Below are 26286 nucleotides of genomic sequence, written 5' to 3'. Positions count from 1 at the left end.
CGTCAGGTAAATCGGATGTATAATTTTCGATCATTACCATAATATACAGATTACGAGGATAATATGTCAGACATTTTTTTTTTTAGCTTAAACAATTAATACTTTAACATAAAATGTTAATAACATATTTTGTTCTTGAAAATCGCCGACTAGACATTGTGGCGCTTTATCTGGGCCAAAAACAAACGGGGACAGTATGTACAGAGCTCGGCGTTAAAGCGTTTCAGAGAATAAGCATCAGTAGCACAAGGCTTAAGAGGGATGATAGTGCCTCGCGGTCCCCAAGTCGCAGTTTGTCAACCCTATTTTAACCACCGTCGCTGCAATATTTCCATATTGCCACTTACACGGCGAGTCTGATAATGATGTGAGAGGAAAATGTTGTTAAACTTTACTCATCCGTCAGATTTCGCAGTGCTCCGTTTTAGTTAGTAATCCGTTTTCGGTTCCTTGTGCGTGTGACGTTTTATTAGGAAACAAATTGTCGACCGTTTTGCGAACTTGTATGTTTTGTGCAAAGTCTTCCTACCGCGCTCTTATACGTATATGTATAATAATAATAATAATAGCTATGTGGCAGCTCTTCGGAGAGGTCTAGCAGGATAATTTTGAATATTTCTCCTGTATAAAAACAAAAAAAAAAAAAGGTAGGTTCACGTATTACATTTGTTTTTTAGACCCTTAGAAGGCTTTTCGGGGGTTTTGCAATTCCAGAGATGTCGGATTTTCTTTTTTCTCAAGCTACACACCGTCTTAGATTTTAAAATAAACGTAATCCCACAGCGCAGTATATATATATATATATATATATATATATATATGTATAATAGAGGTTTCGATTTACTACTTTTTCACGTCCCATCAGATAAAACCGTTATCGTTTCTTCATAGTGTTAAGCTGTTACTTTAGAAAAGCCACGAATGTGTGATTCGCCGTTAAGTGTACTTCGAAGGCATTCCGTGCAGGTACCGCAGGCAAGCCTTTTCGGTGATTTATGTACTTTATAGAGGAAAAATAAATACATAAAATAAAAGTATTAATTCGAAAACATGTTCAGAACCGGTGAAAATAATAATAATTTCAAATAAACGGCATTTCGCAGTAGAACGAAAGTTCATGATTTGGTTTTTTATTTTTTATAATAATACCTTTAAATGATACGCATGATGAGTATTTAGGTTATATTAATGAAATAGCAGCGCTATATACAATATACATCTCACAAAACGATAATATTGACAGCAGAAACATTTTTTTTTTCATACTGCCTAATTACTATCATGAACTATTTTCCAAACAAATATTACTTACTGTACTCGTATAATTTTTATACTCATTTCCTCATTCCACGATGACCAACAACATAAGGGCAATGGTATAGTATAAAAAATATAATTCACTGCAAAGTAGTAAGTACGTCGACACGAGGGGGGAGGTCTCGGGTCACACGGTATAGTATGTCGTTTTATGAAACCCCATGTTTTTAATAGAAAAGTGAGTGTCACAACAACACCGTATATAAAGTTCTATGAACGCATCTCGTATAAAATCGGATTTTACCGTATGCGGACGGCTATGTTATCTTTTTTCTTCTTCTTATTTTTTTTTTTTTAACGTTTTAAGATAAAAGAAAACACATGTATTATAGCGAAGACGTCATTTTTATTCTGACGCTTTGTTTGTACTACTCTCGAGTTTTTTTTTATAATATGCTATTTCTGAAACGAGTTTCCTTTAAACGACACCCTCCTTTTTTTTTTGTCTCACAGCACGTTCGAAGTCAAAAGACCCCTATTTAGCGAGTCCGGTTTTTGAATAGGTATACCCATTTGTCGACGGCTTGGCCTTGCGTATTAAGTACCCACGCATAAGGGTAGGATTTTCGATGGTGTATAGAAAAGAATATTATTGTAGTGAAAAAAAAAAACATATACGCTTACTTAAGTTTAACCAGAACAAACGACTTCTCCATTTTAAAGTCCCCTCCCTCGCTATGTACACCAATTTAAAAAACTCCAATCGAGATTTTGTCTTCAGGTCGTAACACCATAATATTATTTTCTTTTGAGAAATAATCGTTTGAAAAAGCCCGCGCTATTGCCGACGGGCGACAGTTGACAGACTTTTGCACTGTTATTATGTAGTCGTATTTCAGATAGTAATTCACATTTGCAGAGTTAGTTAGGCCTATGGTTTATAATTTTGTATTGACTTAAAATTAAATAAACCAGTATTAATTCAGTTAGATGTTTTAATTGGATTACCAATATTAAGTGGGAAGATAAATTTCACTAAAATGCTTAAATGCATTAAACTGTTGAAATTCAATCAAAGCTTTGAGAATTTTACTTAAAACAACTACACATTTGGTAGGCCCAACTATTAATTTAGTTATTCCAACTAGAAATTTATTGTGTCCCTATAATAACCATAATTTTAGTTGGACCAACTATGTATTTTTTCCTGTTTGCCATTCTTTAGGGAACGCTACACCGTCTATTGATTTAAAAATTTTGCATGGTCAACCATTTTTATATAATTCTCGACATGAAGCTAAAATCCACATTGGTGTTTAACATTTACATGGGCGATTTTCGATTGATTTGTTATAAACTGAATTATTGACCAATTAGTTAGTTTAAATTTCGGTCCAAGCTTGGGTGTTAGCTTTGCATTAACATTGCTTTTCTCGAAAATACTCTCAATTTTGTATGTATGTACATTTACAGGAAAGTGCATCGCCTGTAGTAGGGTTGCTGTACTAACTATTATTTGTCATGTTCATTTTTTCAGCTTCGATTCGGAGTCGATAAGGATATCCCGATAATGTGTTTGGACCCACGATAACTTTTATAAATCTGTTATAAATACAGCTTGAAAATCACAAAACAACTCTTCATTCCTAAACCCTATCGACGGCCGCTTGGTTTAGATGAACCAACTAAACAAGCAGACACGTAGTATAATTACTTTTTAAAAGATACTAATTTTTTAAAATTGAACCCTAAAGCTAACAGTTATTTATATTGTACCCAGATGTTATGATACAACGTGAAATAAAATATGAGTTGTCGGAACGGCTTGTTTAGAGGTAAATGACTTGAGATATAAAGTACAATAAAACAAACCTTATAGCTTTATATTACTCGTATTTTATAAACGATTGGTAAGTAATTTGTCGTTTATATAGTTCGGCCACGGCTAGAGCGAGTTCATTCCAACACAGAGGAGTAGTTTTTATTTATTTTTAACCCAGAAACTTCTGATAACATTGACTATACTGTGTAAGCCATTTGCATAGTATAGAGCAAGTGATAATATTATTTCCGCAATTGCTATCATAATTTAGTATTTACCGTAAGCATTAGAATATTATTGTTTGTAATGTCGAGCGCAACTGTGAACTGTGTTATATAACACGTGTGCTTACGTTCCGCAAATTATGTGTATTAAAATATTATTATAGTGGTAGGTAACAATAATATAATTTGGAGGCGGTGGTTTCTAAGACAAACAATAATAAACGACCGTCGAGGTTTTAACACAACAACAATTATTATTTTTTAACACCAATATGTTGTCAATGTTACGGAGAATAATATATTTTTTCTTTTTAAAATTCAGCTTCAAAACCATCAGCGCAGTAAATTACATCCGAAAAAATATAGTAATAATATATACAATGTTTTGTTTTATTAAATACGCCTCGACGACAATGTCGTTTGTGTCGGCAAAGATTAGTTACAGATTATTAAATAGACAGTAGCAAGATTTCAACAATTTATTGGCATAGATTTTTTTTTTTTAAGAATTACATTATGTTTTTTCTGTCTGGTCCATTTAGTATTTAGTATTGAGTCAAAGAAAAATTGTGCAATATATTGAAGTAATCAAACTCTGTTGGATTTGTATTGCACAATCTTTTAAAATATCTATATAAGATAATCAATAATATTGTGCACACTATATTATCGTGTGATAATAATGTTCGTGGAGTTGCCGCTTTAGTCTGCCATTTTATTAGGTTCGGTTCGTATGCATAATTTTTTTTGTAAATTTGATTTTGTATGTCACGTGTGGTTTGTTATTTGCTATATCTCTGAGTTCGCGTCGGAAGCAGCTTCTCTGGCATACTCATCTGCCAGTTTGTTACCAGTTCCCATACCGGTGTGTTCAGGGACCTTATCATTTGTATTGGTGTCGTCGGAGAGCTGTGTTTGTGTTTGAATTGTTTATCATGTCTCGCAGATATAATGTCATTATTGAAATTTTGATGGTGGTATAGTCAATTTACTGTTTTGAGGTCGGTTATTAATGCTTCTGCGGTGGGTGTACTACAAATGGGGCGAATTTTGTATTTTCTTTTTTGTTTTGTTTGAGTTTCCAGCTAAACGTAGGTTCAGCCAACCTATGGTTTGGGCTTGGGACCGTTTATGATTTCGTTGAATTAATTTCTGATTTGTTGATTTTTTTGGCGCTTGGTTAATATTATAATAATATGTTAACGCCTATTAGGTCTGGTCCGTATTGGAAATTTCATCTACCGATCGTTTTACATTTTAGCGTTAAGATAACACTTTGACTCGATTCGTCTCTTGTATACAATTTTGTTTTGTACTTTATAGTGTGCTCGTATAAAATACCTAAACTATATTATTGCTATCGACTTTATTCGAGTTGTTGAGATGGAGATAAACTATTTTTACTTTTTGTTTGTAAAGAGACCGATATAATAATATTATAATAAGATCCAAAACTCAAGATTCCGTTCTGACATTTAGACGCTGTGCAAATGAAATACGACCTACATACAGATAACACGGCGGTATTTTCTCATTCCCCCATCCCCCCCCCCCACTTCCATTTTTCCACTAGCGTGCTTAAGGACGTGCGCACGGTGAATTACAAAAGAAAAGTGGAAAGTATAAATTATGTAGTTCGGTGGTTTTCATATTCGCTAAAATGACGTGTGTTCCACACACATTCGCCGATTCTTATGCAGATAAAAAAAAAACAGAAGTGCACAATATAATAACAGTACATATTATTATTGTAAAATGTACATATATATATATGTATATTTGGAACATATTATCACACTAATACTATGATCTTATCCGTCGCGAGGGGATGAAACGTCATTGTTTACGACGTTTATTAAAAATAAATAGGCGTCGAGCATTTTTTTTTTAAATATTTTTTTTTTATTCGATTTACCCGTTAGTTATACCAAATCGGTAAATACATTATAACGATATTATACACGAGGACGACGGGTAAACCGTACAGGGGGCTTATGCCGTTCGGTAAAATGCTGATGCGGCATAGTATAAGTTTGATTTGCAAGAATCGTTATAACGTAATATTGTATAATATAAATAACAACAAAGTCGGACGACTTCGACTTGAACTCGATTAAAAGACAACTCGAAGACATCGTAAGGAAAAAATGTGTAAACGTAGGATCGACGACAAAATATGATCTCGTCAACTATTCATCGTTATTATAATACGTCTTATGTCGTGGATAATAGATAACTGAAAACGGTTTGCTATTCATCCGAGTACCGACGGACGCTCATAAGTAATTATTATTCGAGTAATGTAGACAATGTAAAGGACAAAAAAAATAAACTCATTAAAAGTTTACAATAGATAATAATTTTAGTTTACCATTGTTGGTGTAGTCTTGACTGTTGAACGTGCAAATAAACGGACGAGAATACCACTTGCGCTTACATATGTATATGTTTATTTTTTAATTTAGCTAAAAAATTGTGTACAATACGTGTAACCGTTATGGAACGGTTCAAACTTAAATGGATCGTTATAAAGTGTGAGCCGATATGGCTGAAAAATTGAAAAGAAAAACGGAAACCACGCTCGGCCAAGTTCTAAGCAAAAATACATTTATTTCCTTTCAATTTTTAACATTTCACTTTTTTATACTTTGTAAAATATGTTTTGCAATTTAAATTCCTTCGCAACATTTCAATGGAGCCAGAGCACTGAGCAGTAATAATGCCGTTCATATTATCTAACCAAATACTTTTTGTCAACCGAATTTTAAGTTTTGCATTCTTTCTTGGATGCGTTTGCTTTGCACATAATTTCCTACAGCCGTTTGCTTTGTGTAAAAATTCGAGATAAAAAAAATAAATAAAAGCGATAAATCATTCGAAACGAGAAACAAGTTTGGAATCGCGCGCGAACAATTAATAAAATAAAAAACAATAACTTTTCACGGATAAAAATAAAATAAAAATGTTCCCTGGAATTTAAAGCTCGAAGCATTTTCCTACCAATGGCCACACACACTATATTCCCATAGTCCCCGAATGGATGACCCGCTGCGTGACACATTGTCTCTTTTGGCACGACCTATAAGCGTGAGTGTTTACAACGTGTAATGTAAAGAACACAAACAGAGTGAAAACTTATTTTTAACTAGGACGTGGACTTGTGTCCGTTTGTTGTAGAAATACAATTGAATAAAACGTGATAATATGTGCGGCGATCCAATTTCGCAACAATCGCAGTTTTCTTATTTTTCTATAAGCACAAACGGCACGGGGACACTTTTAGGGCGAGACCCGGGTAGTAATGATCATTTGGAAAAGAACGAAAAGCGCCGGGAATAAGCTATTATAATCGGATGTAATGGGGAAAAAAATAGTTTTCATTTTATAGTTATGTTTGTTGAAAAGTCCAATGACAAAATAAAAATCACAACGATATTTTTGCAATCATCAAAATGGCAAGTGCACAACGACCGCATTTCACTAATAGCTTTTATATAACAATAATATATGATTGTATTCTATCTGTGTTATTATTGTCAGTACCGGTAATCATATTTTGTTCTCCCAATTCTATATGTTTAGAGATAGACATATGTCTATAGATCTAAGATATAATGCGATTACATTAGCGATCGAATTGTTTTATTCATAAATTAAAGTCATTAAAAAACAAAATTAAATTTGTTTTTTAACTATACATAATTAAAAACAAATGTATTTTTAACATTTTAACGATAGTTATTTTGTCTAGTTATTTATTAAAATTATGACTGTTGATAAAGATATTTTTGAAATCGTATCGTCCTTAATTTAATATTTATTTTAAATAATAAATTACTATATTCCTACTAGACTTTATTACTATATATGTATTACTGCTGATACGTAACACTATATATTATAATAACCACTTACTTTATATTTCGAGTTGTAAATTGTTTATTAAAATGTAAAATGTAGTATGTAACAAATCGGTGTATTTTAAAATTGTATTAATTGATATTTGTTTATTTAAAAAGTATTTGATGTATGAAAATAGAATTACATTATTAAAGACTGTTTGTACTTCTTCAGAAACAAAATAACGCTTTCAAATTTAAGTAGTAAGAATCAAAAGGATTTAAATGACATTAATACAATTTTACTGGAAAGCAAAATGAAAATATTATACTCTCGACGTATTGTCTTGTGATGTGTTCCCCAAAAATTGTCTTTAACATTTCTTCCAAAAATTGCTGAACATCTGTAAAACAAAGACAGATAAAAGAAGGTTATATTTGCGAAAACAAATTGACGAAAAACATGTTTTTGAAAATAATGTCATCCCGTTGATGGTTTTAACCTTTTAAATAAATTACTCAATGTGCGTTAGACGTCCTATTATAGGTGTATTCTGCAGACTCTAGTGGATACCTACTGTATCGTTATTGCCGATTATTATATGTAAAGCTCTTGTCGCTTTTGGATAGATATTATATATATATATATATATTTTTTTTTTTTACTACTCGACGGGTATTATTTAACAACAAGATTTACTACTGCGGCTTATTGTCACGAAAATGGACAGAAATCCTTTTGGATGAGTCGCTCGTGTCAGACCTACGGCACTCGTAAGTGTTTTCGGCCGAGAGGCGTTTCGTGCAAATCCTTTGAAACGTTTCTGGCACGGTTTTTTCTCTTATTATTATTATTTTTTTTTTTTTGTAGTCCTCGCGTACTTCCACCGTGTGTCCAACATATTCTACTCAAACGGTGCCATATATCATATAATATGCGTTGTGTAAATTGTTAATTTTTTTCCAGTGTTAGGTACAGAGTTCAATTTTTTTTGTACTCGATTTTCGTGGGTGATTTACAGCACAATATTAATTTAAAATATTTAACAAAGATTGTTCGATGAAAAGGTGTTTTTATTTTCAAACTATTTTTAAATGAATGTACAGGGGAAAAACGGTAGTAGTCACATTATGACAATTTTTTTTTTCAATTTATGCCAATAATTTTTTTTATTTCAATGTCAATAGATTGTTTAAATAAATACGTTTATTATTAGAGTAGCATTTAATGTGATTTTTGTTGTTGTTATGTAAGAGGTAGAGAAATTCACGAACTTTGTTTTTGCTATACTCTAAAATTTTTATAATGTGACAACTACCGTTTTTCCCCTGTGCCCTTCATATACTTTTCAATTCAATAGTTTTATTTCTAAATAATATTAATAATTATTGTAACTAAAAAAAAAAAACCATTACGTGAAGATATTACTGAACAAAAATCAATATAAATGTACCAGTTGTACCATTTTCACGGTAAATTCACATTTTTAGACATGTACCTATATTGTACGATCGGTTTCGACGCCATTGCACCAAAAGACTTTTTAATCTAGCTCCTTTATTTCATACACTCGGTACTTGGGCGTACTGTATATATTGAAACAAAATGAAAAAAAAAGTAAAAAAAACAGCTCTCAATCAAAACTAACATCGAAGGCGGCAGCGGATAATATAAAGCATTTCGCAAGAAGAAAAAGAAATAACCAGACACAAAGCGTTCGAATCGTATGGCAATGTAATACGATGACGGTATTTCTGTTGTTTTTATTTTATCTTTTTCTTTTTTTTTCATTGTATTGAGCACGTGGATAGTCTTTTAAAATTATGTGAAAGACCAACAGCTGTTTTGGACGAATCGATCCCCACGACATGTATCAATACTGTTTTTGTTAGGTAATTTCATTGAATGAACACCAAAGTCGGTATATAGTGAGGACGGTGAGCTCACAAGTCTTCGGAGGGGAATTAATTAAAAATTAAAATGATAAAAATCTCTAAATCACCAAAAGATGCGAAACTCTATTAATGATAAAAAGTATTAAATGTAATTATTTTCTAGATAATACAACCTGAGTCCATAATCGTGTTATATTGATTTTGTGGGTTTTACTCGAATAAACAAAGTAGGTATCGCTCTGTACAAATGACGAAAAAATGAAAAAATAAATATCAAATAAAATCGCTATAAGTTAATATCAACAGGTAGTAATAATATACGGGTCATTTCACCGAAAGCGGTATATACATGTGTCCAATGACATTTCATTACCATTATTTTTGACATGTCTCAAAAATTGTTCATTTAGGATGTATTCAGGGCTGTGTCAATCAAAATCATCATTCTGCTCGAATAACTAGAGTAAAAAAAAAAAAGCGACATCGGAATAGTATGGCAGCATTGTCTGCTAAAGAATGATTTTTGGAGAAATACAGTTAAATCATCCGTAAATTATGGGGATCACGGTTTTGTTATGTCCCAAAATTAGTACCTCACTCCCTCATTGAGTTTAAAATTTGCCACCGTAGTAGGGATGGTTTGAATTTTTTTTTTTAGGGAGCATCTGAATCCCTCTAAATCCAACCATAACGTTGACTTTGTCTGGGAAGCGGTTAATTATGAAGTGAAAGGGTAAATTTGTTGATTTATGATTTTCACTCACCTCACAGCCCTGTTAATCACAATAGTGACATCACTAAAGTAATTTTAACCTAAATGTACATTAGAATAAGGCGCAGTATATCATTAAGATTTTTTTTTCCATTTCCAAAACAATCAAGGTTATCACAGTTTTCAAAGAAATTCTCACACCCCCGGACTTTCACTCCTCTGGAATTGAGCTTATAAGTGTACTGAGCAATTACGTTCCGTGACGGCCTCTTTTGGATTTTGACCTTTAAGTGATAATGAAAAAGACGATTGAAAAGTTCAAAGCCTTCGTAAAATTTCAATACCAAAATTTACCACTTTTTGCGAAACGACTCATACAATTTTTTATGAGTATTTGGTTTTTCATTTATCCTTTCTTCCTTTATAAGAAGTTTCACTATAGGTTTTTGAAAAAAAAACTTTTCTTCTATACAATATAAAAAATAACCAAACAATTAAATTTTTAATTAAGTATTCTCCAAGGCGCTAAAATAACTATAAAATTACAATTATTTTAAGAAAAAATGAGTGTCTTAACTTTAATGTATTGTATGGTATTTTTTTAATATAATTTTTGATCTATAGACTGGATAAATAAATGAATTGGTTTAGTAGATATCATGGTCCAAACACACATATATTGCAAGTATTTTAATACACAGAACACACTATACATTCTTTATGTCAAACGACTGTCATAGCATTAAACGTTATTATATCCTTTTTATTCGTTTCATTTTAATCGTCTTCTACCATATTCTTTTCTTATGTCTCTCCCACACGGAACACGGCTTCCTGTCTCTATTAAATATCAACTGACTGCACCATATCAATTATGATGCAGAACCCCAGCTCTAAATTGGCTCATATTTCTTATGAGATTTGTAATAATAGTCCACGTATTCACTGCCTTTGTTTTGCCTTGCATTAGGTGCGTTGACTGCATTTTGTATGCTAGCTGCTATAAATGTTCTTAGCCAGTACTAGTAGTATGATACCTAATCTATTTTACTGTAGATTGTAGAATTGTTCCTGGAAATAGTTCATTCAATACAGACCATTTTCGTACATATTTCAAGACCAAATTTACATTAAAAAGGACTGCGCTATTAATAAGGGTCGACCCATACTTGATCAATGCAAAGTTCATCATATCAAGTTAACTTTTCTAAATGACTTACGTTTGTTATGTCAATAATGTGTCAGCGATGCACTTGAAATGTTTTGTAACAATCTAATTTCAATAATAAACCTAAAAAAAATTTGGAGGTGACTTATCCATCTTTGTGTACACTTTTGCAGCAATATAGTTTAGCTGACTAGAGCTCGTTGTATGTGTGTAACACAATCACACTAAATCTGATGGGCCGATATTATAAAGTCAACTCGTAGCTTGAATACTACGAACTACTTTAGGTTTTTAAATTCAGTAAAATTTGAAATTGAAGTAAGAGGTAATAACGCAAGTGGTATTCAGACAGTCTTTATTTATAAATCCCGTTTTATTGATGTACATCCGGTTTAAATGGTTCAATGTAGATTACAAATGAAACAAGTTTATTACATTTAGTACTTACTATTTAATTTGTACTACTTGTGATATATTTTATTTCTAAACTTCATTTGGCGTTTCATTGTTATATTTGTAATTATTTACGATTAAATTTACTCTGTAATAGGAGTTAGGAAATTATAGCGAGGGTGTTTGAACATAATATTTTGTTTTGTACAAAACTAAGATTATAACACTGTGGTAAGATGGCACAAGTTGATAATATGTTACTTTTTCCAACTTTCGGCAAAATAAAATTACAGTTTTTAATTGATAATAATTCTAAAGTTTTGCATTGTTGTTATTTCCATAAACATTAAACAAAATATATTTCTTTACGTTATCAGCTATTTTAAAACTGAACCAAAAATTGATTTTTGGAACACATATAATATGTTTAGAGGGAACAAGGGGAAGAAGATACTTTATAAAATGTTTAGATATCAAATCAAATGAATTTATATTTTATTATGATTTGATAACGAAAGCATCCAGACGTACTGCGATGTTTTGCCACTTTGTGTGTGATGTTAAATCAAATTACATCGAAATCGTCAAAAAGTGACTTGCCAAAGTTTTAACACCGTGTAAAAAAATAAATATATATACGTATAAATCCACTCCACCGCACTGAGTATACATTATGAAGAGGGTTTTTTTTTATATGATTTTCTTTCGTTTTTTTTTTTTTTTAATCATTATTATTATTATTATTTTTTTTTAAGAAATATTTTACTGTGATTTGGCGGCTGTCGTCGCAATGTGCCGGCGGTCGTTGTTTTTATTATACTTTAGAACTGCTGCGGCGGCGGCGGCACGTTAAGGGATGATCGAAGGCGGGGAGGTGCGCTTTTTGTCCCTCGGCACAGTCACAGCGCCCGAGACGGAAGGGGGGCGGACGCGGAGGGGCACCGTCGGTTGTCTGATTACGGCGTGCGCGCGGGCAAGACTGTTCTGCGGTGCCGTCGGCGACTCTGAAAACGGGATCCCTTTGCCGCCGCCGCCGCCACCACACACACACACTCGCCCACCAAAACCAACCGTCGAGCCGCAGTCGTTCCCGTCGAGCTTTTCGCGTCGCACGCGGCCAACTCGAGCCACTTTTGACCGTCGCTCGCGACTCCGCGCCCGACTTGTTCGCGTGTGCAAAAAAATTAATTTGCTTACCTCGTCTTGTCTTTTTGCAAAGCGCTCATCGGTTTACCGTCAGTCTTGAGTGCGCGCCGCATTTTTTTTTTCACACCGTTTCCCCGGACATCGTCAAGCGTCCAGCGCTCGCCGGCCCGGCAAACCCGAGGTAGGATTTTCATTTTTACCAGTTCACGGATTATTTATATTTTTTCCCATACATCATATTCGTGACACATTTTCTTAATGGATTAGAAAATTGTATTTTATAAAAAAAATTATTTTTTCCAAAACCACCCCCGAACACGTTTTACATATTATTATACTTAAGCAGTGCCCAATTATTAGTACAGCAATGGCAGCGTCTAAACATACAATTTCTCCCAAGAGTCTTAACCAGACCATCTACCCTCATATGGAACCTCTTTGAACCCTCCCGGTAGCCGCCACAATGGGAAAATATTCCGCCAAATTAAAACGGCAAGTTAACCGACCTGTGATTCCTTATCATATATTGAATGTTTTAAATGTGAAAAATTCAATAAATACAAAAATATACGTTGTAAGCGCACACAAAGAAAACGTTTAAACGATAAGAAATTTCTGAGCAGCATTATAGTTTTTACAAAAAAAAAAAAAACCCGCCAAAGTGTTTGTATTTTATTTGTGTTAAACGGTTTACATCGACATTTCGTTATGATTACATATTTTATTCGATTAAAATGAGTGTTGTCAATCAAATTTAACTTGAAAAAAATTTTTTTTTTTTAATTTTGCCTCATTGGTTTATACTTCATAATAACGCCTCTTTACCCTACTCTGAGAAAGTGCCAACTATATAGTACTATTTAATTTTAGCAATACATTTGTCACTCTTTTGCCTAGTTCTTTTTCAAAAAAAATAATTGGTTAAAAAATTTTTGAAATGGAGTATTAATAATTAGCTGTAAAATTAGTAGATCTAATACAAATTTGATAATAGAAAAACAAAATACAAATTATAGGTTGTTTTTCAAATAAAATTATAGCGTGTCAACGGTGTGTTTCTATTGAACAACAATGCTCCATAAGCAAATGGCGATTGGCAATAGCAATTAGGGAAAAACGTTCTGTTTTTGGAGGAATCGTACACGTGTTGTAAGCACAAAAGCCAATTTGATGATTGCCACCTGGGCCGTTCCCTCGGGAGATATTGCCTATACTCTCCGATCCACACCAGACATTCTTAATAGTTTCCCCACATTGCTGTAATTTATTAAGCGAGTGATTTAAATCGTATTTCCCAATGCCGTACACGTTGTATACAATGTTACTATGAGGATAACCGTACAATATCTACCTTTTTCACAAAACAAACAACGGATCAACGTCACACATACAACTAGGGTTGAATAATATATTGTATCGCATATTTTTTAAAATACATTTCTTACTCATCTAATCACTTTATGTGGTATTGTTCAGAACACATTACAATTATTATTAGTAAAATAAAAAAAACATACATCGGCTGGTTTTTTTTATAGTCTCGTCGTAGAATAAAATGAAATAAATTATGTACAATGTTGCAATGTATTACTATTGATAGTGTTATACATAATAGCAGGGATGGGTAATATTTGAAATACTAATATGTTCATTGTATATTAAGTCTCAATTTATTTGTAGTTTATAATTACATAGAAAATACTGTTATCAAATTGTAATTATTTATATTACAGCGAAAATGTTTGACAGCGTCTGTTACCTATTTCATAACTGAAATTATATTATGTATAATTATATTTATATATTACTAAAACATTAGCGGATTCAATTCAAAAACACACTTATTTCTTCAATTTTTTAGTCAAATAATATTATTTAATAAAGTATAACAACAAGTCATATTTTTAAGCAGCTAAAAAATGATTTGAGTAAGTACAAAAAATTACATAAAATTAGGCGCAGCTCGTAAAAAAAATCCATACGTAGACAACGAATGTATTTAAAATCTTGAACAAAAATGTTTATTATGTAATTTATTTAATAACTTAACAATGTTTTCTGTTAATGCGGTATGCAGCAATTATTTAAATATAACGACAAAAGTACTAATAAATTATAAAATAGTTATTAAAACTGAATGCTGAGAATATAAATATTTTTTAACCATATGTTTTCTAATCTTAATTATTTAAATCAAGAAGAAGTGATCTTGTTTCATCAGAACCTGGCAGAATTTCAATAATATTTTTTTCATTCTGTTTGTAGCAGGTAGTTTTGCCTTCGATAGAAGTTAGGACGCAAAGACTAAAAGAATAGTCAAATATGGCAGTTGTTATAAATGTAAATTTTTTAAATGGTGAGTCTTCTGAATTCTTGTATAGTGCAACTAAGTAACAAATCTGGGTAAAATTAAAATCCTGTTCAATTCCATCTTAAAACAAAAAAATAATTTATTTGACAAACCGAGCTTAATAGTTACTAGTTTTATTTGACACAATTATGATTTATAGACGTGCCATAATTTATAGATTTAGTGGGTAAAAAAAAAAAAAAAAGAATGCCTAAAAAGCAGTACTTTCAAAGCTTTGAAGCTAAAAGTTATTATTTATAATGAAAATAATAGATAATAATTAAAAAGCAAGAACTAAAAAAAAAAAATCAAAACCATTACAACTTTTTATTAATATTTACCAATTATACGTGTGATTAGGGATAGTAGGCAAGGATAAATCATTTTTCTTATATCAAAACCAACATGTATCAAATGACCCATCGACATTCCGAAATCTGTAATAAAAATGATAAAGAAATAAGAACCGTGTTGAAAAATAATAATTAAAAAAAAAATTAGTGGCTCGTTATATTATTTTATTACATTTTAAAGATCTCTAACGCAATTAACTTATAGGATCTTTTTACAATATCACCCTATCGTTAGGTGAAATTTAATCGAATAAATATTTATTCTACTATTTTTCGATTTAATAGAATAATGCCCAGCTTAAAGTATATATATATATAGCTAGTAGAAGTCAACATTTGAAATCAAAGTAGTCACCTAACTCAATATGTATTATATCAAAAGTAAAACGGTTTGGTGTCGCTTTATTATTGTAACATGATAAATGTCACAATATTCGAATATATATTATATGAAATTTGACATTTTTTTACTGAGTTTTACTTGAACAGCAATCGAAATAAATGTCGCACCCAAATTTCAAAGAATACTATTTTTGGTATACTTATAAAATGATAAATAAAACACTTATGGCAACGATCGTCATTTACAAGCAATTTTTAAGAGGATGAAGTGGATTGTTCACTTTCAGTTCGAGCGATCAATCGAAATAATTTTGATTAACTCATATAAATTTCGAATGATATCTTTCTAAATAAGTTCATTTATGATTAATGATTAAACGCGTGTTTACCCACGGTGTCAGCGGAAGGCACATCGAGAGCTGTAACAAAAATAACATAAAAATCATTTACTGTTAATAAAAACAATTTTTTATATTTTAAACATACAAAGACAGTCGCCGTAAATTTGAGATTAATTAGACTCAAATTATTACTCAACCAAAATAACGTAAAAACCTCAAATTTCTTCAAACTAACGATAGCCTTATGACTTTGAACTTGAATTAAATGATGACCGTCTTTCTTTCGGATTAATTTCAGATTATCAAATTTCCGGAAAATATTATGTTAGTTTTATATTTACATATGGCTTCGTATATTTCCGTTTGCAAATTATACTGATATTCCATGCATTCTAAAATTCAAAACGAAATACATTTGAATGTAAATATTTTATACTTATGTTTATATATATATTTATACAACTCTGTATAAAGTGTAATAAATACACGAAATATTTAAAGATGATTACTTTCAAGGTCTTGAGTTCTAACTGCATATTCTGAAATTACAACGAACACATTTTATTCTTATCGAAGTACTTAATAACTAGTGGCAAAGATTCCATAAAATACAAAACAAATTATTACCCGGTACAGTCAACATATAAGTCAATTCCTCTACATTAACATAACACACATTGATGATTAATTAAAACGTATTAATTTTCTATTTTATTTATACGTTGGAAGATATTTTTTCAGTAATATTATTTTTTTTATCATAAAATTACCAATATTATATTTATCTTTAAGGATTATTCTTTTTATTATATACTCCAATCTTCTTAGACCCGAGTCTGGATCTTCATTCTTAGCTATAAAAAAAGGTTTAAATCAAATACTAATACGATGCTTTAAGCGTTGACCATTAAATTCAACTCTACTCATTCTATTAGGTTAAATAGCCACTACAGCAAATATAAACTAGTATATTTATATAAAATATATTTTACTTTCTAGTTTAGATGCAAGCTCGATGTGTTTGTCTGTAATATATTTATATATATAAAAAAATACCAATAAAAACAGTAAGTCTTAAAAGCTTGAAAAGTTATTTGGTGTGTAAAAAATGTTACTAACTTGTAATGGAAGCCAAATTTTTATAGTCTTCTGTAGAAAATGTTAAATGTTTTTTTTTAAAAATTTTAATTACTTTGAATAGCTGTGTGTAAATAAAAATAATCACCTTTAGTAACTGCCAAAACATTTACAAATGCAAATGGTAATAAAAAACAGTAAAGATTCATTTTTGTCTGCAAATCATAGTAACAAAAAAACATTTTACATTAGACATAGACGCCAATTATAAAAAAAAAAACAAGTACAGTGAGATCGGGAGCATAGTGGGGACAGAGCGTGTTGGGGTAGGGGAGGTCATTGATCTATAAGTATTATCACAACTGAAAAGGATAAAATCACTTTCAAATAAACGCTTCGACTCGCATCTGTAATGGTAAAAATACAAATATCAATTGATGTATTGGACCTAATGAAAATAATGTGTTTTAAGATGAATTTTTAGTAATACGTTTAATACCATTAGGGTCGATCGTCGGTCTATAATAATACATTATCATAGTTTTCCATGTATCGTAATTACCAATAATGTGTCTCCTCAACCGCTGAATTGATTTCTTTAGTTATAGCCTATAGCTATAAAAAAGTCCTATGAATCAGACATCTTATTCAAAAGGAACTTCATAGGACTAAAAATGAGTATATATTTATTTCTTCGTCTTCAAAATCGAGAAAAACACACAACCAATTTACATATTTTTCAACTTAATATCATAGCACACCATAATATTTTGAAATTATTCAAAAATAATGTTTTTAAAAAAAGTATGAATACATTTTGACTACATTTCAAAAAGTAATAGCGTAGTTAAATTATACTTTAGGCTTATTATGATTTTGAAGTGTCTTCTATATGTGTAAACAATGAAGGATCTTTTTATACACAATTTTATACCTATTATAGACTTTGTAATAATTAATAATGAGCTATCGGTTAAAACATTATCATGCAAGTATAGACAAAACATTCTTAAAAAAGTTATAATAAAAGTACATTAAAAGTATATTTAAAGTGTATTAAAAGCGTACTTACAATTATCAAAGCTTGATATTATTTTTTATTTAGTTAATTGTGTTAATTTATTAAACAGCGAAACTTTAAAAAAAAGATCTGTTTAATCAACTTGACTAACTGTGTAAAATATGATTCTTGCGACTTGTCGATGGGCTTATATATCGACCGAAACAGTAAAATCTAAATGTATTTTTCGGGTTGTCTATATGTGTATATTTACATAGCTGGTTTTCTTTCGTTATGATAACATATTTATATTGCTCTGAAGTGGAGTTTAAACGGTATACATTTCAGTTATTGTGTTTAAAATCATTTTTAAGACTAATGTTTGCAGTGTTTAGTTTTAACCATTTGTTTGTTCACACCATTCTGTCGATAAAAAAGTCCTGTTATATTTATTTAATATTTTATAAGTATTTACAATTGTTTCTCATAATATAAAATAATCTAGTATAAGTGAATTAATTTTACACTTTTTTTTTTAGCTGTGATTTATAACATAAGACCCACATTTTCTACTGATGATAATATTTTAAACTATCATTAGAATAAGCCGAGAATAAAATATATAATATCGCACTGAAAAAAATACATAGTCGGTCCAACTAAAATTATAGTAGACATAATACATTTTTACTTGAAATAATTAAATATATAGTTGACCCAACAAGTAGAAATATCAACATGTTTTTTGGTTCTTGTCAAATGTATTCAAAAATATTTACGAGATAACATTATTTTGTTCCAATCAGGCGCGTAGAGAGGGGGGGGGTGTTATGGTGCTGTAACACCCCCCTCGGCTGTGTTATGATTTCACATTCCTACAATCTATATTATTGATTGTTATTTAGTAAATAAATAATAGCTGTGTAGCTACATTATATGTATTCCTTAGGTTACATATGATCTATATTGTATTGCAATTATTTTAGACATTATCTTGTAACGTTGTGTTATCTACTGGTAAGTACAGTACTATGCACATAACACTTAACAGCTGTTCGGCCGTTCGGTGATAGTAGTTTGCACGGCTGTAGATAGACTGGTTACACGTAGGCCTATACCTCGCAATATTCGATCTGCGACTACTAGAGTTCTTATCTAAAAATATTATGATCAAAATGTCGGACACTTATCAGTCCTGACCTAAGTTTCCCTTCTGGTTTTTCTGTGACCAGTCTAACTATAACCATGGTAATCGGTATTGTTTTATTGTTAACAATCAACAAGATAGGTATTATCAATTATGTTATCATAAATATAATTTTTCAATAATCTACGAAAATTATGACAAATTTTATTCAAAGTAAAATTTAAAATGTCTTCTAGAAGGAAACATAGTAGTATTTTATCTTTCTTCAAAAGAACAAAAAACACACTGATTTAAATGAATGTAATGAAGAAATATTCCCTACTATTTTATCAACTCTACGACGTCTGAAAACGTATTTAAGAAACACAACAGGTGAAAATCGCTTAAATGGTTTGGCGATTATGAACATCCATCGTGACATAATATTAACCACTGAAGAAATAATAAATGAACTATCCATTAAAACCCGTCGTATAAAAATTTAATTTATGTAAACATTACGAATTTGTATGATTGTAAGATTCAAAAAATATAAAATTTTGTTAAGTTTTAATTGAAGTAAATATATTAGATAACACTCCCCCTTTGGAATTCCTGGCTACGCGCCTGGTTCCAATTGTCAAACCCAATATTTCGGGAATAAGGGTCATAACTAGGATCTTTTAACTATACAAAATACATTTAAAATGTACAAATATTTTTTCTAAATACCTACTCTATGTGTACCTTTGATACAATTCTGAAAATATCAATTATAAAGTTTTCTTAACCAGCTTGGATTTTTTGCGTGTATAATAAATTCGTGGGGTATTAATAATTGTCTGTAATTTCGACGGATATTTGTTGTTACTTGTTTGCATTGCAACATATATTTACAGCGATGTGTTTTTTTTTAAGTATTTTTTTGTGTCTGGACCATTGATATTTTTTAAGCCGCAAAACTGATTTTTTCGTGTAGCAACTCGTATTCTCTATGCCAATATTAAAAACGAAATCAAACCGCTTTACTTTTTAATGACGTTCATATCGCCGATTGTCTTAAACCATACAGATTTGTTACTGATCGAGTCCTATAATTATTTACATAGTTTTGCCAAGGTTTTTTAAAAAAAAAATTCAAACCATTTCAAATTGGCTCTCCTCAAATCGTTTTTTTTTTTTATAGTAATTGTATAACTCTCAATTATGATAACACAATTAAAGACTTAATACTTTCCCGTGGCCACTCTACTATGCTACTTGTGTATGTTTTTTCATTAATATAATATAGTGTTTTTATATAATGTTTCGTAGTTTCTACCATATTGTACGTGTGGGAGTTGCTTAACAAACAGATGACCATTTTATGTGATGTCAAAATTGTTTAATAAAGAAAAATAATCACATCAAAATACATAATAACTTTGGTTTATTAAAGTTTCGTCGTAGATATCCAATGTACGAAAATGCAATACTTTGTATAGTATTATACATAATTGACAGGAGGGATGTGCAGTATTTAAAATACTTTTCGGTTCTTTACATTTTGTATTTTTATTCTCAAATTTCTTGTATTTTATAATTACCTGGAAAGTAGTATGATATAAAATTGTAATTATTGATATTGCAGCGGCAGTTTTTCTGTTAATTGCTAACTATATCATAGCCGAAATTCCGTTTATTTGGATATTACTAAAACTAAAGAAACGTTTGAGTACAATAAAGTACTTGAAATTAGATGCAACTCGTAAAAACCCAATATATAGATAACAAATGAACTTAAAATCGTGAACAAAACGGTTTATTATGATCTAATTTAACAAGGTTATATGTTAATGCGGTATGCAGAAATTATTTAAATATAATGACGATAGTACTTTTTAATATATATAATAATTATTAAAATTGAATGATGAGTGCATAAAAATTAGTAAACAAAAAGAGATTCAATTTTCATCAGTCTCTGAAAAAGTATCAGACTCTAACGAAATTACAATAATCTTTTTAATATCCGGAACAAGTGATACAGTTTTAACAACACCTGGTAAAAATTCAACAATGTCGTCCTTTCCTTCCGTTTCACTTAGTTTTCTAGTCTGTTTGAAGTAGGTAATTTGGTCATCATTAGAAATCAGGATGCAATTGTCATCAGAGTCAACTTCAGCAGTTTTTATAAATAGCTTTGTAAATCTTGATGAACTTTTGTATAATCCTATTAAAGTGCAAAGCTGGGTTGGGTTGAAACCCGTTTCAATATTACCTTAAAACAATTTTTTTTTTTAATTAGTCAAAATAAGTTTAATAGTTACTAATTATATTTGTTGTGCAAGAAAACTAAATTATTACTTCTTAGCTATTTTTGTTAGGAATTTATTTATAATATAAGAAATCATATTATTTATATTTTTGTTATATTGTTGAGAATGAAAATAAAGATAATAAATAAAGTACAAGAACTAAATAAACAAAACGCAAATCTATTACAACTTTTTATAAATATTTACCTATTATTTTTTGGAGTAGGGATAGTAGAAAAGGATGAATTATTTCTCTTCTTGTTTCACTAGTTAATAACAAATGAGATGTCGTAAATCCAAAATCTGTGAATACAAATAAATAAAAAATTATAAAGAAACAAAAGCCTTGTTCAAAACTAGTATTAATAAAAATGTGTCTCGTGATATTATTTTATTACATTTAAAAGAACTGTTGTAACGCAACTAGTTTATAAGCGCTATGTTTACAATTGTACCATTTCGTTGGCGCATTTTAATCGAATAATTATTTATTTAAAATTTTTTTAATTGAATAAAACATTGCCAAATTCTAAGTATAAATATAGAAGTAAAAATCGAAATCAAATAAGTCACCTAATTCATTATGTTCTATATCAAAGTGAAACTATTTTGACTATATATTATATCAAATTTAAGAGTTTTTACTGAGTATTACTTGAACATCAATAAAAATAAAATATGTCGTACCCAAATTTTTAAAGAATACTCTTGGGTGTACTTATTAAGTGTTGAAATAAAAGCATAAGACAACAATCGTCATTTATAAGCAATTTGAAAGAGGATGAAGTGGATTCTTCACTTTCAATTCGAGCAATCAATCGAAATAATTTTGATTAACTCATACAAATTTAGAATGATAACTTTCTAAATAAGGTCATTTACGATTAATGATTAAACGTGTGTTTACCCACGGTATCAGCGGAAGGTTTGCGGAGAGCTGTAACAAAAATACCAAATACTAATTTACAAATAGTAAAAACGATTTATATTTCATTCCTATAAAAGACAGTCACTCCAAATCTGAGATTACTTAGACAAATTATTATTAATCAATAAAAATAACGTTGAAACGCCAAATTATTTCGAATTAACGATTTGAATAATATATTTCAAACGACCATCAAAACTTCGAGCAAAAAATATAATATAGCTTTATGACTTTGAACTCGAATTGAATGATTATCGTTTTTCTTTTGGATTAAGTAATTATCAGTTTTGACAAATTTTCGGATAAAAATAGATATGTTAGTTTTATAATTACATATGGCTTCGTATATTTCCGTTTGCATATTATTCTGATAGTTCATGCATTCTAAAATTAAAAACGAAATACATTTGACTATTATTCTGTACAAAGTGTAATAAATATATAAAATACATAAAGATGATTGACCTTGAAGAGTATGAAAATGAAGTGCAATATCTGAAAATAAAACGAAAAAGTTTTATACTCTATGAATACCTAACAACTGATTGGAAATCATTCCTTAAAATGCAATAAAAATGATTACTTGGTACAGTCATCATAAAAGCCAATTCGTCTAATATTAACATAACAAACATTGATGATTAATTAGAACGTATTAATTTTTTATTTTATTTATAAACTGAAAGATTGAAAGATTTATCAGTATTATTATTTTTTAGTCATCAAATTACCCATTTTATATTTATTTTTAAGGATAATTCTTTTTACTATATACTCCAATCTACTTAGAACTTTGTTTGGATCTTCTTTCTTATCTATAAACAAATAGTTAAATTAAATCCAAATGTATGCTTTAAACTCAACTCCACTCATTCTATTAGGTTAATAGCCACTACCTATAGAAAATTATGCTGTATTTCAATTATACCAACTATTACATAAAGTCTATTACACTATGTATACAAGTATTTTTTATTCATAAATTAATTATTTACATAGCGTTTACCCCTTGTGCACTCATAATCTGAACATATTAAATAGACTATACCTAATTATTAATTTACATATCGTTTGGTTATCAGGCAAACAAAATGAAGCAATTATATTTATTTTAAGTATATTTTACTTTTTTGTTTAGAAGCATTCTCGATGTATTTAGCTATAATAAATTATGAAAAAAATACGTATGAATACATTAATACTTAAATAGCTATTTGGTATGAAAACAATAATTTTACTGACTTGTAGTGGAAACCAAATCTACATAATCCTCTATAGAAAAATTTAAATACAAAATGTTTTTTTTTTAAATTTTAATTACTTGGAATAATTGTGTTTAAAAATAACTTACGTATTAATTCTGCCAAAACATTTACAATTGCAAATGGCAATAAAAACCAGTAAAGATTCATTTTTGTCTGTAAATCATAATAACATAAAAGCGTTTACATTAGACAAGAACGCCAATTAATAAAAACTATTATCTCTGATTCAGAGCTGAGAAGGTATTGTTTTTACAACGATATTTTTTTTTTTGTATTTTTGTTAGTGGATCTCAGTGTCTCCTAAACCGTTAAATTTATATCTTTAGTTAGAGGTATATGAAAGTCTATGAATCAGACATCTTATCAAAAGGAACTTCATAGGATCAAAAATGAAACATGTTTATTTCTTTGTTTTTAAAAATGAGAAAAACATCCAACCGATTTACATGTTTATCAATTTTAAATTACAGCGCACTATTAAATTTTTAATAATATATTTAAAAAAAACGTTTTCCACTAGTTTGAATATAATTTGACTATAATTAAAAAAGTTATAGTTTAGTTAAATTATTAGGAATAATCCGATTTTAAAGGTGAAGGGCTAACTATATTTCTAACTATTAGACCTATATGTATAGTATCTGTTACACACAATTGCTGTATTGTACACTTGGTATTGACTGAAATTAATCCATCGGATTAAAAATGATCATAAGTGTAGATACAAACATTGAAAAATAGAAAATTAAAAAATGTTATAAGAAATTTATAAAAAGCGTACTTACAACTTTTGAAGCTTGAAATTGTTACTTAAGATAATTTATTTAGTCGATTGTGTTATTTAATTAATCAGTAGAACTTTTAAGACAAAAATTTGTTTAATCAACTGGTTAGACTATAAAAAGTGTATGAAAAACGTAAAACTTACTGTGTTGGTAGTTTTCTAGCCACTTGTCGTTGAGATTATATTTCATCGGCCGATACTGTGAAATCGAAATATATTTTGCGGGTTGGCTTTGTGAATTTGTTAACATAGCTGTTTGTGTCTCAGTGTGATAACATTTACATAGTTTCGAAGCGGAGAGGTTAAACGGTATATATTTCGGTTATTGCGTTTACAATCACTTCTAAGACTATAATGTTTGCTTTGTTTAGTTTTAAACTTTTATTTTTTTATGTCATTCTATCGATAAAAGTCCCATTGTACCTATTTTATAGGTATTCGCATATTTTTTTCACAATTTGAAAAAAAAAAGCCAGTACAGTGTGGTCGGGGCATAGTGGGGACGGAGAGGTCACGGTCTACAGATTTTATTATAACTGCAAGTGATAAAATCACTTTTAAATAAACGCTTCGATGCGAATCTGTGGATAGTATGTTCAAACCAGTTAGAGCGGTTTAGAAGATATCGTGGGACCAGCAATAATGTACTTAAAATTTAATATTTAGCGTTACGCAGGGTGGATACGATAAGGGTTGATCGTCTGTCTATAAAAATGTATTGCCATAGTTACCCATGTATCGTAATTAACAATATAATAAAAATATTTTCATTACCTGTTGGCTGTTGACTCACTCGCACGTAGCAACCTAGAAACTGACTACGGCCAAAGTGTAAATTTGTACATTTTTTAGGCGTTTTCCTCGATTTTGATGGGGAAGGGGTGACTTTTTTTAATTTTTGGCCTGATAAAGTACCTTCCGGGAATGATTTCTGATCTATAGAGTTGCTACACGAAGGAATCGGTTCAGCGGTTTATGAGATATCGTGGGTCCAGACACAAAAAACATCATTGTAAAAACAATACCTTCTCAGCTCCGCATCGAAGCTAAAATCTAGTATAGTTGCTCTTAATTACCTTCTGTTATCCACTATACTACAAACACGTTATATGTTTTACCTATCAAGCACAATGAAGACCAGTCTGACCAAGACGTGACTACGAATCGTTTTATTCTAACTTCTAACAATTAACAGTAGTTTGTATGTTCTGTTACTGTGTTAGTGTTATTATGAAAAGTAACTTAAAAGTTGCCGTGCTAATGAAATACTTAATAGTTAATAAACGAGTACAGAGATGAGCTGTTTATATTGTGTTTATTAACACATGTCGTGTTATGTTAATTTAAAATGTGTTTTTCGTTTAATTTCTTTGGCAATTGGTATTTGAAAACTAAACAATGCACATATTTAAAGTTGTTTTAAAAGCATAATAATATATAAGACAATTTCGGCTTACGTTTTTGATTATGGCGGAAATCACATTTTAACTTTTCAGAATTAAGAAGTTTGATTTGTTTGGTAAAAAATGATAAGCTTCTAATTGGTACGTTTACTACTTAAAGTTATGTTAAATTATTATTGGCCAATTTGTTTTCTGTGTATTAGGCGAAGGCACTGAAAATTAATCTTCTTCATGCTCTTTTCGATACATCCTGGGGCGTATTTACTTCATCCCCTAGGGTGGGGCGAGTATAAATTTTTATTTATTAGACGTCCAATGTCCCTTAAGCTTCTGCCGTATAAATTATTGATCACTGAATTTTTATCTTCATATTTAATATTTATCATCAAACATCAATTTATCATTTTATGAGACCTCAGGGCTCGGTGAGCATTAATATTTTTTTGTTTTTTGGTGCTATGTTATTATTTAAAATAATCGTAATAAAATATTTCATAAAACCATGATCGAACCACCACCGAAGAGCACACCGATTCGGCACTTGTGCACATAAATGTTTCAAT

General features: G+C 30.1%; 3 protein-coding genes across 21 annotated transcripts in view; 1 reads left to right on the top strand and 2 right to left on the bottom strand.

The window, feature by feature from the left end:
* The first annotated feature begins 12408 nt into the window (after window positions 1–12408).
* LOC126841905 (uncharacterized) overlaps window positions 12409–26286 on the top strand; it is a 158185-nt gene continuing 144307 nt past the window's right edge. For all 5 annotated transcript variants that reach the window (XM_050578681.1, XM_050578679.1, XM_050578678.1 and 2 more), the window contains exon 1: window positions 12409–12638. The gene's annotated coding sequence lies outside the window, so the exon portion shown is untranslated. The remainder of the gene's footprint in view (window positions 12639–26286) is intronic.
* LOC126841910 (uncharacterized) lies at window positions 14363–18120 on the bottom strand. 13 transcript variants are annotated; one of them, XM_050578694.1, is made up of 13 exons: window positions 17993–18111; window positions 17420–17588; window positions 17302–17327; window positions 17069–17135; window positions 16963–16989; window positions 16836–16868; window positions 16614–16697; window positions 16471–16500; window positions 16353–16382; window positions 16185–16235; window positions 15892–15921; window positions 15149–15244; window positions 14363–14888 (listed from the first exon to the last, which is right to left on the bottom strand). In XM_050578694.1, exons 2-13 carry the CDS (start codon window positions 17457–17459, stop codon window positions 14638–14640), a joined length of 765 nt encoding a protein of 254 aa, XP_050434651.1. In that variant the 5' UTR covers window positions 17460–17588; window positions 17993–18111; the 3' UTR covers window positions 14363–14637. The 13 variants fall into 13 exon arrangements, with proteins under 13 accessions (XP_050434651.1, XP_050434660.1, XP_050434662.1 ...); XM_050578693.1 differs by having other exon boundaries at window positions 14366–14888; window positions 16963–16992; window positions 17420–17535; window positions 17993–18120; XM_050578692.1 differs by having other exon boundaries at window positions 14366–14888; window positions 16963–16992; window positions 17993–18110.
* LOC126841914 (uncharacterized) lies at window positions 20851–24661 on the bottom strand. Of its 3 annotated transcripts, XM_050578710.1 has the most exons (12): window positions 24465–24661; window positions 24322–24394; window positions 23623–23689; window positions 23514–23543; window positions 23398–23430; window positions 23003–23086; window positions 22855–22884; window positions 22737–22766; window positions 22605–22655; window positions 22251–22280; window positions 21551–21646; window positions 20851–21306 (listed from the first exon to the last, which is right to left on the bottom strand). In XM_050578710.1, exons 3-12 carry the CDS (start codon window positions 23681–23683, stop codon window positions 20993–20995), a joined length of 759 nt encoding a protein of 252 aa, XP_050434667.1. In that variant the 5' UTR covers window positions 23684–23689; window positions 24322–24394; window positions 24465–24661; the 3' UTR covers window positions 20851–20992. The 3 variants fall into 3 exon arrangements, with proteins under 3 accessions (XP_050434667.1, XP_050434665.1, XP_050434666.1); XM_050578708.1 differs by having other exon boundaries at window positions 24322–24661; XM_050578709.1 differs by lacking the exon at window positions 24322–24394.

Source organism: Adelges cooleyi, unplaced genomic scaffold, assembly GCF_023614345.1.
Source record: "Adelges cooleyi isolate 19-005CV unplaced genomic scaffold, UGA_ACOO_1.1 ACOO_flye_CR_arks_rails_tigmint_CR_PRNA_41, whole genome shotgun sequence".
Lineage (NCBI taxonomy): Eukaryota > Metazoa > Arthropoda > Insecta > Hemiptera > Adelgidae > Adelges > Adelges cooleyi.
Note: the sequence above shows the minus strand (reverse complement) of the source record. Positions and strands in the feature narration are given on the sequence as shown.